This window comes from Anopheles gambiae, chromosome 2, assembly GCF_943734735.2.
Source record: "Anopheles gambiae chromosome 2, idAnoGambNW_F1_1, whole genome shotgun sequence".
NCBI lineage: Eukaryota > Metazoa > Arthropoda > Insecta > Diptera > Culicidae > Anopheles > Anopheles gambiae.
In genome coordinates, this window is record NC_064601.1 from 63,062,366 (window position 1) to 63,077,318 (window position 14,953).

Here is a 14,953-nt window from a genome sequence, read left to right on the forward strand (position 1 = left end):
CGGCACAGTGTGTAAACAAAACAAATGACAACACTACAGAATTGCTGAACTTGTCAACGCCTGCTTACGAACAATTCAATATCTCGCTGAAAGTGTCAATTATATGCCCGAACGAATCAACAACTCGCTGAACATGTCAATACAGGGTTTTCAATGATATTATTGACGTGTTCAGCGAGTTGTTGATTCGTTCGGGCATATAATTGACACTTTCAGCGAGATATTGAATTGTTCGGAAGCAGGCGTTGACAAGTTCGGCGATACTATAGAGCTGTCACTTTCGTACCCCTTGGACTGCAGCTTGGATCATTCTCATCAGAAAGTAAACAAACGGTTTTCGTAAAAATATGTTTGTTTTAACTAATTCATGAATTAAACAGCTTGGAGAATGATTATTAGCTACTTTTAGGACTTTTCAGAATGAAAAATTGAACCCTGCGGCACAGTGTGTAAACAAAACAAATGACAACACTACACAATTGCTGAACTTGTCAACGCCTGCTTACGAACAATTCAATATCTCGCTGAAAGTGTCAATTATATGCCCGAACGAATCAACAACTCGCTGAACACGTCAATAATATCATTGAAAACCCTGTAATATCATTGAAAACCCTGTAAACACTGTACCAAAGGGTTCAATTTTTTATTCTTAAATATCCTAAAAATAGCTAATAATCATTCCTCAAGCTGTTTAATACATGAATTAGTTGAGAAAAGCATATTTTTTCGAATACCGTTTGTTTACCTCCTGATGAGAACGATCCAAGCTGCAGTCCAAGGGGCACGAAAGTGACAGCTCTACAGTATAACCGAACATGTCAACGCCTACTTCCGAACAATTCTATATCTCGCTGAAAGAGTCTATTATATGCCTGAACGAATCTACAACTCGCAGAACATGTCTATATAATCCTCGAAAACCCTGTAATTAGTAAAGCAACACTCGTGCGACTTAACAACATGCCCGTCATGGGTTCAATCCCCAAATAGACCGCGCCGCTATACGTAGGACTGACTATCCTGCTATGGGGGGGAATCAATTAGTCACTGAAAGCCAAGCCCACAAGTGGGTACAGGCAGGCCTTGACCGACATCTGTTGTTGAGCCAAAGAAGAAGAAGAAGAGTAAAGCAACAATTTTTGAACAAATATAAAAAAGAACAGCAATTGCTAATAAAGATAACACTCATTGATAATTCATGAGTGTAAATAAATTATATTGTTACTATTAGGCTATCATTTTTAACAGCAATCAGAGTTGTAACAACTTCACGTATTATAATTATAACAATCTTACACATAAAAAATGGCAACTTGTTATGCTCTACCAGTGAAGGTTGTGATTTTGTCTGTGCTTATAAATTGAATCGGAAATAAACTCATTTGGTATGTATAATATTATTGTGTTATGTATTCTAACGTCAATGGGAAATGCAGTTTCTTACTTGATTTTCTTGTTCGCTAACAGTGAACTCAGGTAGAGAGAAATGGATGTGAAAAAACTGGCACAAAGCGACCTCCATTGGTGCAAATTAAACAGGAAAATGTTGTTCCAAGTAAGAAAAGTAAGTGATGTGTGAATAATAATGCTGTTTGTTAGAAAACGTTGACTGTTGCCGAACAATATATAAAGATATCAACTGCGTTATTTAGCATTCAGCTATGATCCATGCCGTACTTTACCGATACCATATGTGGTCTAAGAAAAACGTTCAGTGTCAGTCACCGTTTTGAACGTAACAGCAGAAGTGTTAAGTTAACCAAATTACTACCTCTTTACAATTTCTATTACAGTTAAAACAGCGAAAAAGCCAGCACAATAAAAACCACCTGTTACGAAAAGAAAGTTCTAAGTAGGCGAGCCCTGCAACGGGTTCTACCAAACCGGGCGAAATGTGCAGCGAGAGTAGAAATGATCGGGCGAACCCGATCGTGGCCGGAACGCGATGAACACCCACCCAACCAGCAAAACCGAAGCTATTGGAAAACTTTCCTGTGTGCCAAAGCGAGAGAGCATGTCTTCTTTCTCTAGATTTTGGACGGCACAACGCCGATCGTGTGGCCTATGAACGAAAAACGGGAGAAGGGGAAATCGATATCCTTCGAGTAACACACACGCATGCATCTGCATGCGTATTCCGCTGAACCGAGACTACCCATCTCTCTCGATCTCCCATGATTTTTCTGCTATCACACTCATCCGGGTGTTAGGCATCCTCAGTCTGTCCAGAACTTTCACTGTGGAAGGATGTGTTGGAGTGATGTGTGATTTCTTGTGCCCCGTACTTTGCTCGTCTACGTTTTGTGCCGTGTTCCTTCTTCTTCAATTATGGAATGATTTATCCTTGTAAATTTCTAAGGTAAGTTTCTTATCCTCGTGTGTGCTTCAATGGATACATTCAACTAACGCTTGTCGTCTAAAAAGTTACAGTGCACGCGCATGTTAATCGACGGTTGCCAACATCCCGCAAAACGATCGACAGAAGGAAAACGGTGTCCGGTTTTAAAATATAAAGGTTATCGTTTCTATAATCCTATGTGCAAAATATTGTTTAGTTTGTTTTTTTGTTATAAAAAACATGGATTAATTATTGATCAATTTTCATCAACAGATTTCATTACAGCTCTGTCGTAGAAGAGCGTACTTCAAGGACGCCTAGGATACGGCTAAACATGCGCAGCACCAGTCCGTGACGTCATTTCCAGGCAGGCGCCGGCTGAACACGCGCAGCACCAGTCGAGGATATCCTAGCGCAGAGGGTAGAAGGAAGAACGAGAGGAAGGGTAATAGAAAGCAACCGCAGCATTTGGAAGGGGTGAAGCATCCTGCCGTATACAGAGTGTGAGTGTGCCAAAACGCATGTGGAAAGAGTAACACTAATAAATAGCATGCGAAAGTGTGCATAAAGCAAAAAGAAAAAGCGTCACTACTACAACCAGCAATCCGAAAATATAAGGGGAGGGATAAATACAAATGTATGCGTAAGCAGGACCAGCAATCCAAGCATTTGAATGTGTGCGTCGGTTTGTGCCGTGCTGAAAGTTTTTACTTTAGCTGCTGCTAGTGTAAAAACTTAAGGAAAGCTTAAAGTAAAAATTTTTTACACGGGGCGCCTTCGGAAATTGTTGGCTGGGCACGCGTGTGTGGGTGAGTGCTCGAGAGGCCGAAAGGGAAGAGGTTCGGGTTCGGGACATGCCATGGCATTCGGCAAGCGTACGAGCAGGGAACGGGTTGGCAGAGAGCGATAGGCGAACCTTTTTTGTAGTTAATTTTTCACTGTTTTTCTTACTTTGCTCTAATTGATTAGATTTGCTTAAGTACATAGTTCAACTTTCGTTAATCTTTTCCGTGAAAATAAAGGTATTGTTAAAGCTGAACTCACAAACGCCTACTACGCGCCTCCTTGTGCTTACACTCTTTTGCCTACAAAAAAGGGTTCTTCAGTGCGTTAAGTGTAATAGTGAAGAACAATGGGACCGAAGAAAGCACGTGGTTGCAAGGCTTGCGGTAACCAGGTCGACGACACTTTGTACGTGCAGTGCGATGAATGTGATGCGTGGTGGCATTTCTCGTGTGCCGGTATAACGGCATCCGTAGAAGCCGTGGAGAAATGTGCGTGGTTGTGCGAGGAGTGTGCCAGGAAGACACTAAGAGAGCAATCATCGCCACGCGGGGGCAATAAGGAGCCCAAGGAAGGAACCTCGAAACACGTGGATGGGGATCTCGTTCGTAGCCTTAGTTTGGAAGCAGCGACGGATGGCGGGGCGCGCCCGGTTACAAACCCACAGAGGCGGCCGCTTTTATCGCTCGAAGAGGCCAACGACGAGATAGCGCCAGGAACATCGACCCACGTGGCAGAGGGACCCGTACATAACCTCAACCAGGTTGCTGCGACGGAAGGCGGGGTGCGCCCGGTCATGACACCAAAGAGGCGGCCGCTTTCATCGCTCGATGAGGCCGACGGAGGTAAAACGTCTGTCTCATCGAACCTCGTGCACAGGGGATCGTGTCCTAACCTCAACCTGGATGCGGCAAGTGATGACGTGGCACGTCAACTCGCCGTGCTGAAGCAGCGATAGGAGGTGGAGAAACGGCGCATGGAGCTTGAACTGCAGCTGAAGCTCGTGCAGGAGGAAGAAGCACTTCTCGGGTTTGGGGAAAATAAGTCTTTTTCAATTTCACCACAACTTAACTCTTTTCAGACTGAAAAGAGAACAGTGAAACGCAGCGAAGAAGAAGAAGAGGAACCAGACCTAACTCCACGACAAGAGGCTGCGCGGCACATGGTTTCTAAAGAGCTCCCAGTTTTCTCCGGTGATCCCGCTGAGTGGCCGATTTTTATATCGCACTACGAGTATACTACCAGGCGATGTGGATACTCGAATTGGGAGAATATACTACGCCTGCAAAAGAGCCTGAAAGGACCTGCCCTCGAAGCTGTTCGGAGTCGATTGGTGTTACCGGACGTAGTTCCGCAGGTTATCGAGTAGCTACGTTCCAAATATGGGCGGCCGGTGCACTTAATTAAAACATTCATCGAGAAGGTGCGGAAGATTCCGGCGCCCCAAACTGACAAGCTGGACAGTTTAGTCGAGTATGGGGAAGCAGTGCAGTGTATGGTGGACCATATGGTTGCGGCTGGTGAACGTGCGCATATCACCAACCCGCTCTTGCTGCAAGAGGTGGTCGGCAAGTTACCAACGGATCAACAGTTGCGTTGGTCGCATCTCGGAATGACATCGGTGGATCTGTCCACATTCAGCGACTACATGGAGGATTTGGCCGAAGAAGCTGCGAGGCTGACGACGATTGACTCTCCTTCAGTGCGCGGGACCAGCAAGGGAAGGCCTACGAAGGGCTACGTCCACGCACACGTGGATCCAGATGGAGCGACAACGTCCAGCGCGGCTGAAAGGCGGTGTGTATCCTGTAACGTCGCGGGGCATGTGTTGTCGACATGCACTAATTTTCGAGGACTGCCGGTAAAGGATCGATGGAGGCGAGCGCGTGAGCTATCGGTGTGCTTTAGCTGCCTGGAGAAGCACAATTGGCGATCGTGCAAAAATCGCTCTCGTTGTGGAATCAACGATTGTGCATTCCGACATCACGCGCTTCTACACGACCCGGATACATCAATAGAGTCGCCTTCTACTGCAGATCGAGAACGGCGGCACTTCCCGAGAACCAGTGGAAGTCAGACGCACCAGGTAATAAATAATTATCATCAGTCGAATCCGATGTCGGCGCTTTTTAGAATCGTTCCAGTAACAGCGTATGGACCCGGAGTGATGATAAAAACCTTCGCGTTCCTGGACGAAGGTTCGTCAATGACGCTGATGGACGAAGACCTGGCAAAGCAGTTAGGGGTGAAGGGAGATAGACGACCTCTATGTATCAAGTGGACAGGTGATACGACTAGGGTCGAGCCGGCGTCGATGATGATCGATTTACGGACCTGTGACGTCGACAAAAAGGTTCACCCTGAAAGCTGTGCGGACTGTCACCAGCCTTAGCCTCCCACAGCAAACTTTCACGATGGATGACGAGAGATGGGAAAATCTTAAGCAGCTGCCATTACCGGAGTAACGTGATGCTCGGCCACAGTTGTTGATCGGGCTGGACAACCTTCGATTGGCGGTGCCGCTGAAGACGCGTGAAGGCCTTGCAGGGGAACCGGTTGCCGTAAAGACTCGGCTTGGATGGTGTGTGTACGGAAAGACGGCTGGAAGCCAAATCGGAAGGGTGCTGCATATGTGCGAGTGTGGAGCATCGGACGAAAACTCCACCATCCAGGGGGCCTTACGCAAGTTTTATGAGTTGGAGCAACTCGGGACAGTCTCCAGTGACGTGCCTGATCCAGATGAACGAAGAGCACTGACGATCCTGGAAACAACGACGGTGCGGATTGGTAATCGGTTTGAAAGCGGTCTGTTGTGGAAGACAGACAACGTGGAGCTTCCTTCGAGCTTGGGTATGGCGCGTCGCAGGCTAGAATGCCTGGAAAGAAGAATGGAACGTGACCCTAAGCTGAAAACCGTGGTGCACCATCACATAGCCGATATGATGGAAAAGGGTTACATCCACAAGGCGACGTCTGCTGAGCTTGCAGAGTGTAATTCGAAGCGAATTTGGTACCTGCCATTGGGAGTGGTTACCAATCCGAAGAAGCCAGGGAAGGTGCGCATCATCTGGGACGCCGCTGCTAAGGTACAAGGTACGTCCCTAAATGACATGTTGCTGAAGGGGCAGGACGAGTTAATTTCTTTGCCAGGGGTGCTGTTCCGGTTTCGAATGTACGGGATAGCGGTGTGCGCTGATGTCAAGGAAATGTTCCTGCAAATACGCATGCGCGACGAAGACAAGCATGCGCAGCGGTTCCTGTGGCGGGAAGATCATGCTGACGATATCGCAACGTATTTCGTGGACGTCGTTACCTTTGGGTCAGCCTGCTCCCCAGCCACCGCACAATACGTGAAAAACCGGAACGCCAGGGAACATGCCGAAAAATACCCTCGTGCCGTACGTGGCATCTTGACCAGCACGTATGTCGACGACTATTTGGATAGTTTCGGAACACTCGAAGAAGCCAGTCGAGTATCCAGAGAAGTCAGGGGAATCTTCTCGAACGGCGGGTTCGTACTCCGGAACTGGGTTTCCAACAATCCGGTTGTTTTGGAACGGCTGGGCGGCGAAAGCTCCAGTCCCGGTATGAAGAGTTTGACCTCTACGGCGGATGATGGAGAACGGGTGCTCGGATTGCGATGGAACCCGAGCTCGGACCAATTGTCCTTTTACACGCAGGCGTGCGTGGGAATGGCGGAGATATTTGAGACAGAGCGTACCCCTACCAAGCGAGAAATGCTCAAATGCGTGATGTCACTTTTTGATCCGCTTGGACTGTTGGCAAATTTTACTATCCATGGAAGGATCTTGATTCAAGACCTTTGGCGAGCTGGTACCGGTTGGGATGAGGCCATCAGTCCCAGTCAAATGCGAGATTGGCGTAGATGGGTGGATGTTTTTCCTCTGATAGCCCAGCTTAGGATTCCGAGGTGCTACTTCCCGGAGACACGAGAGAAAGTGTACGAGAATGCGGAACTACACTTGTTTGTGGATGCCAGCCAGCTAGCGTACGCATGCGTGCTGTATTTACGGGTCGTCGATTCTGAAGGAGAACCGCATTGTACCATGCTATGCGGAAAGGCAAAGGTTGCCCCTCTGAAGCCTTTGACGATACCAAAGATGGAGTTACAAGCCTGCTTGTTAGGTGCACGGCTTCTGAAGTCCACGGAACAGCATCACCCGATTCCTGTTAAAAAACGGGTGCTCTGGACGGACAGCACGGTGGCGCTATCATGGATACATGCCGACCCTAGGAATTACAGGCCATTTGTCGCGAATAGAGTGGCGGAGATTCAGGAGAACACCAACGTGAATGAGTGGCGATGGGTGCCCACTCAGGACAATCCAGCAGACGAAGCTACCAAATGGAAAGGGCGTGCGAACTTCAACTGGGATGGCATTTGGTTCCAGGGTCCATCATTTCTGCTGCAGGATAAAGAGTCTTGGCCGACGAGAAGACTCGTTTCAACTACTCCGGAGGAAGAGATACGGCGGGTCAACCTTCACCGTGAGAAGTTGAATCCTGGACTTCTCCCTCTGAAAGCTGAACGCTTCAGCCGCCTGGAAAGGATGATCAGGACGTTGGCGTGGATTGTCAGGTACGTGGACAATTTGATGAGAAAGGTGGGAGGAGCCCCTCTACACCTTGGGATCCTCTCTCAAGACGAATTGGAGAGAGCGGAGACGATTGCGGGGAAGCAAGCGCAAGGGGAATATTTTTAGGATGAAGTACGAGTCCTGAGTGTCGGTGAGGGAACAGGAAGGAGTACCGTGCCTAAGGATAGATATGGCCTCTTACCCTACGTGGATGAGCGTGGTGTTTTGCGCATGCGAGGACAGATTGGAGCAGCTCCGGAACTGCCATATGCTGCCAGGTACCCAATCGTATTACCACGTGACGCATGGATAACCCACCTGCTGGTGGACAAATTTCATCGCCGGTTTCGACACGCCAATAACGAAACCGTGGTGAACGAATTGAGGCAGTATTTCCAGATCCCAAAGATGAGACGGTTGGTTTCAAAAGTGGTTCGGCAATGCGTGTTCTGCCATATACGACGAACATTGCCACAGATCCCCCCGATGGCTCCATTACCGAAACAGCGGCTCACTGCATTCGTGAGGCCGTTCACATTTGTGGGACTGGACTACTTGACTGGACTAGGGACTGGACTAGGAGAGGAATAGCACAGGAGAAACGATGGGTGGCGCTTTTCACATGCCTAACTATAAGAGCAATTCATTTGGAAGTCGTGAGTAGTCTTTCCACAGATTCCTGTATTCTGGCAGTGAGACGCTTTGTGGCCAGGAGAGGCGCTCCCGCTGAGGTGTTCAGCGACAACGGGACGAATTTCGTGGGAGCCAGCCAGCAGCTAAGGAAGGAAATCGACGAGGGCAACGATGCCTTAGCTGCGACCTTTACCAACGCGAACACCCGATGGACATTCAACCCCCCTGGCGCACCCCATATGGGAGGGGTATGGGAACGCATGGTGCGATCGGTGAAGGCTGCTATGAGTACGATGACGGAACTACAGCGTACACCCGATGATGAGACGCTGCTTACGGTGATAGTGGAAGCGGAGGGAATGAACCGCCCTCTGACGTACATCCCGCTGGAATCGGCGGATCAGGAGTCTCTTACTCCTAACCACTTCTTGCTGGGCAGTTCATCGGGAGTGAAGCAGAGACCGGTGGCACCGACTAGCCTTCAGACGGGGTTACGGAGCAACTGGAAAATGGTGCGACATATCCTGGACGGATTTTGGAGACGGTGGATAAAAGAGTATCTTCCGGTGTTGGCGCGGCAAAGCAAATGGTTTGAGGCCGTGAGAGAGATTGAGGTAGGAGACATGGTTCTGATAGTCGACGGTTGTGTTAGGAATCAGTGGAAGAGAGGGTTAGTAGAACGTGTGGTTTCGGGAACCGACGGGCGGACACGACAAGCTTGGGTGCGAACAAGCACAGGAACCCTCAGAAGGCCGGTGGCTAAACTTGCCTTATTAGAGTTAAGAAAGGGTGACCAATAGCGTATTGGTCACGGGCTGGGGGATGTTACGAAAAGAAAGTTCTAAGTAGGCGAGCCCTGCAACGGGTTCTACCAAACCGGGCGAAATGTGCAGCGAGAGTAGAAATGATCGGGCGAACCCGATCGTGGCCGGAACGCGATGAACACCCACGCATGTGTGGGTGAGTGCTCGAGAGGCCGAAAGGGAAGAGGTTCGGGTTCGGGACATGCCATGGCATTCGGCAAGCGTACGAGCAGGGAACGGGTTGGCAGAGAGCGATAGGCGAACCTTTTTTGTAGTTAATTTTTCACTGCTTTTCTTACTTTCCTCTAATTGATTAGAATTGCTTAAGTACATAGTTCAACTTTCGTTAATCTTTTCCGTGAAAATAAAGGTATTGTTAAAGCTGAACTCACAAACGCCTACTACGCGCCTCCTTGTGCTTACACCACCGATTCCAACTGTTCTGAAAGGTATACATCGATGAATAACTGTGTACATATGTTTATATTGTTAATATCATTTTAGTACCGACCCTGATTCCGTTAAAAACGGAAAATAAGCCAGAAAACATAAAACGATCATCGAACCCGACAGCACATACATCCAACATGTCATGTTATATGGACAAAAAACATGTACAGACAAAAGGTAGTGTTCAAATGTATAGGCTAACGAATTAAAATAATGTTATTTAATTTAATTGTAGCATTAACCGCTACTCCATCCGCTGACGTTCAGGCGATTTTATCTTATATCAAGGAAAGTCCATGGAGATCATCTCAGGCACAACCAAATTTGACACAGCAACCTACAATACTCACGAAACCCGGCACATCTCGATCTCCCGCAAACCGTCAAGAAGTAAATCATCGTGTATGTCATAAAATATTTTAAATATAGTTTCAGAACCGTGTAAACTATATTTAAATTATTTTATGACATACACGATCACATTCCAATTTACTTTTTCACTCACTTTTCTCGTCCCTTCACTAATCTGAATATTTATGCTTCCTTACTAATCTTCGTCACTCTTGCGGATTTGTATTCTGCTCTGTTCTCCTCGCTGGTTGGATTGCTTCTCCCGACGGTCTACTCTGTCTTTCATTGCACTTCTCTTGGCGTTCGCCCGGTGAGACTTTCGAACTCAATCGCCAAGGGTGTCGAACGGTTTCGTCGCAACATACCCCCACCCCATAAATGTTGGGATGAATTTTCGTTAACCGCCTTTGACACGGTTCTGAAACTATATTTAAAATATTTTATGACATACACGATCACATTCCAATTTACTTTTTCACTCACTTTTCTCGTCCCTTCACTAATCTGAATATTTACGCTTCCTTACTAATCTTCGTCACTCTTGCGGATTTGTATTCTGCTCCGTTCTCCTCGCTGGTTGGATTGCTTCTCCCGACGGTCTACTCTGTCTTTCATTGCACTTCTCTTGGCGTTCGCCCGGTGAGACTTTCGAACTCAATCGCCAAGGGTGTCGAACGGTTTCGTCGCAACATACCCCCACCCGTGAACTCTCCCTATCTATTTGAGGAAGGTTTTGTAGGGCTGGGTTCACCGTTCTCCAAGACGTCCAAAACAGCGAGTCTGGTCGCTGATCGTCGTTGTACTCCGTTCGACGTACGAACTAATGCCTGTCTCACTCGCCCATCTTTCCCTGGTATTACCTTCTCTATCCTTCCCCGAGTCCACTGTCCTCTAGTTGTGCCACCTACTATCAACACGAGATCCCCCGGTTTTAGTTCCCTAACCTCGTCGAACCATTTGCTTCTTCTTGTAATAACAGGAAGATATTCTTTGATCCATCTCTGCCAAAACTGATCCGTAATGTACAGCGATAGTTTCCAACTACTCCTGAGGGTTGTTTTCTTGTCTACTTCTGGCGATAGTATTGGTTTTGATCCATCTGAGGTACCTAGTAGAAAATGATTAGGCGTCAAAGACTCTTGATCGGCCGATTCTAGTGGAATGTATGTTAATGGTCTAGAATTTATAATCATCTCTGCTTCTAGCAGTATGGTTTCTAACGTCTCATCGTCAGGTTTTCTAGGCGCGTCTATTATGCTACTAATCGCCGTTTTCACTGATCGAACCAGTCTTTCCCATGCGCCGCCCATGTGTGGCGTTGCTGGGGGTATAAAATTCCAACTAGTATGTGGACTCGTTAATGTCAACGCGAGGGTTTCGTCGAGCTCCATTCTAAGCTCGTTACTAACTCCTTGAAAACAGGTTGCATTGTCTGACCAGAATTCTAATGGTGTACCTCTTCTGGCCATAAATCGTTTCACTGCCATAATGCAAGATTCCGTGCTCAAAGAATGGACTACTTCTAGATGGACCGCCCTAACTGTTAGGCACGTAAAGAGTGCTACCCACCGTATCGCGTTTGCTCGTCCTACTCGTACCAGTACCGGACCGAAATAGTCTAAACCTGTGTAACTGAATGGTCTTGTAAATGCTGCAAGACGTGTCTTAGGCAGAGGAGCCATTGGTGGTAGCTTGGGATATCTCCTCATCACTCTACAGTATGAGCATACATCAGTCACCCTTGAGTCTTGATCAGTCACCCCAGTATGAGCATACATCAGTCTTCACTAGTGCTCTCAGGTTGGGAATGTCGAAGCGTTGACGAATTTCATTTACCACTGTCTCTCTGTTTGCGTGTCGATACTGGATGTGGTGCCAACCTACAATAAGAAATGTTACATGATTAGTCTTTGGAAGTATGACTGGGTATTTAGCATCGTAGCTGGAGTATATGGATGCACCGATTCGTCCTCTCATCCTTATTATTTCATCACCGTCCATAAAAGGCCACTTCTTGTAGATGGGACTGGATTCGGAAACAATTGTATGTCGTCCTTCAGGGCCTCCCATTGTTTTAGTCAGCTCTGCAACTTCATCGGGGAATGCTTCGTGTTGCGCAATTTTCCATAATGCCAGTTCCGCATTCCGTAGTTCTTGGTGTTTAAGAACCCCGAGTTGCAATGGTTTCCCCTTAACCTTGCTCCGTAGATTGTTTTTGTACCGAATGATAAATGCTGCAGAACGAAGGAGTTTTCTCCAGAGGCTGAATCGGGACAAGTCGATTGCTGGTACTCCCGAGTGGATGTATAAGTGCGTTACTCTCACCTCCTCGTTGGTGTCAGGCATGGATTGTTTCAGAGGCCATCGGTCCTCTGTTTCGTGCAGGAATCGAGGACCGGTAAGCCAAGGATTTTCCATCACTAGTTCGGGGCCGGTGTTCCACTTGGTGGCCAAGTCTGCTACGTTTTGTTTTGATGGCACTCACCTCCAGTCTTGTGGATCTGTAGTGGTCAGTATTTCCCCCACTCGCACGGAGACGAACTGTTGATAACGTCGAGGGTTAGCTGACTTTATCCATGCCAAGCAGACATTTACATCACTCCATAGGAAATGTCGTTTTATGGGAAAGGAGTGCTGCTTTATAATACTGGACAGCATTCGACATCCTAGAACGGCTGCTTTTAGTTCTAGTCTTGGAATGGATATCGTCTTAAGGGGGGCCACTTTAGTTATACCACCTATTAGTCTAAGTTGGATCGGTCCTTCGGTTTCTATTCGAAAATACGCCACAGCGCAGTACGCGGTTTCGCTTGCATCTACGAAGACATGCAGCTGTATGTCATCGATATTTCTAGGGTAAGGGGATTGTCAATAGCATCTTGGTATGCGTAGTTTATCTAGTTGTGGAAGTAGATTTGTCCACTCTCGCCATCGTTTATATATATCGACCGGTATTTGATCATCCCAATCGATGCCTCTTATCCATACTTCCTGAATGAGGGTTTTCCCATGGACCAGGAAGAAGGATATAAGTCCCATAGGATCAAATAGGCTCATTACGACTTTCAACACTTCTCTTTTTGAGGGAATATGGTCTTCGCGGAGAATATGCTGGACACTTTCGTTGGAGGAGAAGGAGAATGTGAAGGCATTTTCGCCTGTCTTCCATTTCATTCCTAAAACTGACCCCGTGTTTTCCCCTCGTTCTAGCATAAGATCCTTTGACGTTTCTTCCGCTGAGTCTCCGACGCTTTTTAGTACTTCTGTTGAGTTGGACATGAATCGACGAAGTGTGAAACCGCCCTTAGAGTGTACGAGACTAACTTCTTTCACGATTTGTATTGCTTCGTCTACTGTCTTGAAGCTCTGCAAATAGTCGTCTACGTAGTGGTTTTTTATGGTTGCGTTAGCAGCCCGTGGAAATTCTGTTGAGTATTCTTGTGCATTTAGATTTTTCACGTACTGGGCCGCGGCGGGAGAGCACGTAGAACCGAACGTCGCCACGTCCATTACATATATTTGTATCGGATTTGAAGGGCTTTTGCGATATACGAAGCGCTGTGATTGGCGATCAGGGTGACGAATCCGGATTTGATGGAACATCTCCATTATATCCCCCGACACTGCTACTGGAAATTGTCGAAACTGACATAAGATCTGTGGCAGCGGGGCCAGAAGATCCGGCCCTTTCAGCATTCTTAGATTGAATGATACTCCTGCAACTTTTGCTGCTGCATCCCAGATCAACCTTATCTTGCCTGGCTTCTTTGGATTTTGTACCACCCCCAATGGCAGATACCATATTTTTTCAACTGCCTGAGATGAAAGTTCTTCTAGGCTAGCTTTGTGTGCGTATCCCTTTGCTTCGTATTCCGATATAGTTTGCCGTGCCTCAAGTGCCGGCATTTGTGCGAACTTTCTTTCTAGTGCTTGCATTCGTTTAACTGCCATAGGGTAGCTATCGGGGAAATTTGGAGTCAGAATTCCAAAGCAGCCCTGTTTCGAAGCGATTACCTTGCTCGACGCGTTTTGTTGTTTCTTTTAATATGCGATTCGCTCGTCTTTCTTCTTCTGTGTCCAGTTTCTCATCTGTAACTTTCGTGCAGTAATCCTCTACCGTGAAGTAGTCTCGCAACATGTCGTTGACTTCTTTGTTACAATCTGACTGGGGTGCAACATGAAAGTTTACTATCGCTGCTGGTGCCTTGTTTTTTGCACTTCCTCCGTAGATCGAGCAACCTAGTCGACATAGAGCAGCGATTGGCTCGGGTGGCCGTCCTTCGCGAATTTTCAATGGCACACCAAGCCGGATATAGTCCAATCCGATCAACAGTTGAGGTTGTGCGCGTGTGTAATTCTGCAGTGGTAGCCCTTTCAAGTGCGAGTATCGTTCTTGTAGTACGTCATATTTTAGCGTTTGTGTTGGAAGCATAAGTTGGCTGACTGTTCTCACGTTTTCCAGTCCGTACTTAATGTTTTTATCTCTCCCGGATATTTGCAGGCGTATTATTTCTGAGCCGGGCTCTTTCCTTGTCACTTGTCCTGTCCACTGTAGGGTCAATGGTGTTTTTTTGCCATGCACGTTCAACTTTTGGGCTATCGTTTCATCGATTAATGAGTATGACGAACCCTCATCTACGAAAGCATAAATTGTTAGTGAAGTGTTATCATGGTGCAGGGTAACGGGTAGTATTCTGAATAATGGACTTATAGCATTTACCTCATTTGTGTGTGATGCGCATGCGCTTACGGCTTCATCGGTTGCTACTGTTGGATGGAGCAACTGGTGGTGCTTCAGGCGACATCCATCCACCCCGCAACCTTGCCAGGATTTACAAGGCCATTTACCATGGTTATTTAGACACGTCCTGCATAGTGACTTGGTATTTATAAATTTCCAACGTTCATCCACATTGGCGGCTTTTAACTGCTCGCATTCGTAAACACGATGACCTTCACGTTGGCATACTGCACATTGTCTCCTTTGTGTTGCA

At 47.1% G+C, this 14,953-nt stretch overlaps 1 protein-coding gene across 3 annotated transcripts; it reads left to right on the forward strand.

Annotated features, from left to right (window-relative positions):
• Nucleotides 1-1,954: 1,954 nt before the first annotated feature.
• Nucleotides 1,955-9,541, forward strand: LOC133391356 (uncharacterized). Of its 3 annotated transcripts, XM_061645060.1 has the most exons (3): nt 1,955-2,362; nt 2,428-2,518; nt 2,615-9,541. In XM_061645060.1, the coding sequence occupies exon 3, from the start codon at nt 5,755-5,757 to the stop codon at nt 7,846-7,848; it is 2,094 nt and encodes a 697-aa protein (XP_061501044.1). In that variant the 5' UTR covers nt 1,955-2,362; nt 2,428-2,518; nt 2,615-5,754; the 3' UTR covers nt 7,849-9,541. The 3 variants fall into 3 exon arrangements, with proteins under 3 accessions (XP_061501044.1, XP_061501043.1, XP_061501045.1); XM_061645059.1 differs by having other exon boundaries at nt 1,955-2,518; XM_061645061.1 differs by having other exon boundaries at nt 1,955-2,518; nt 2,615-5,743.
• Nucleotides 9,542-14,953: the final 5,412 nt, after the last annotated feature.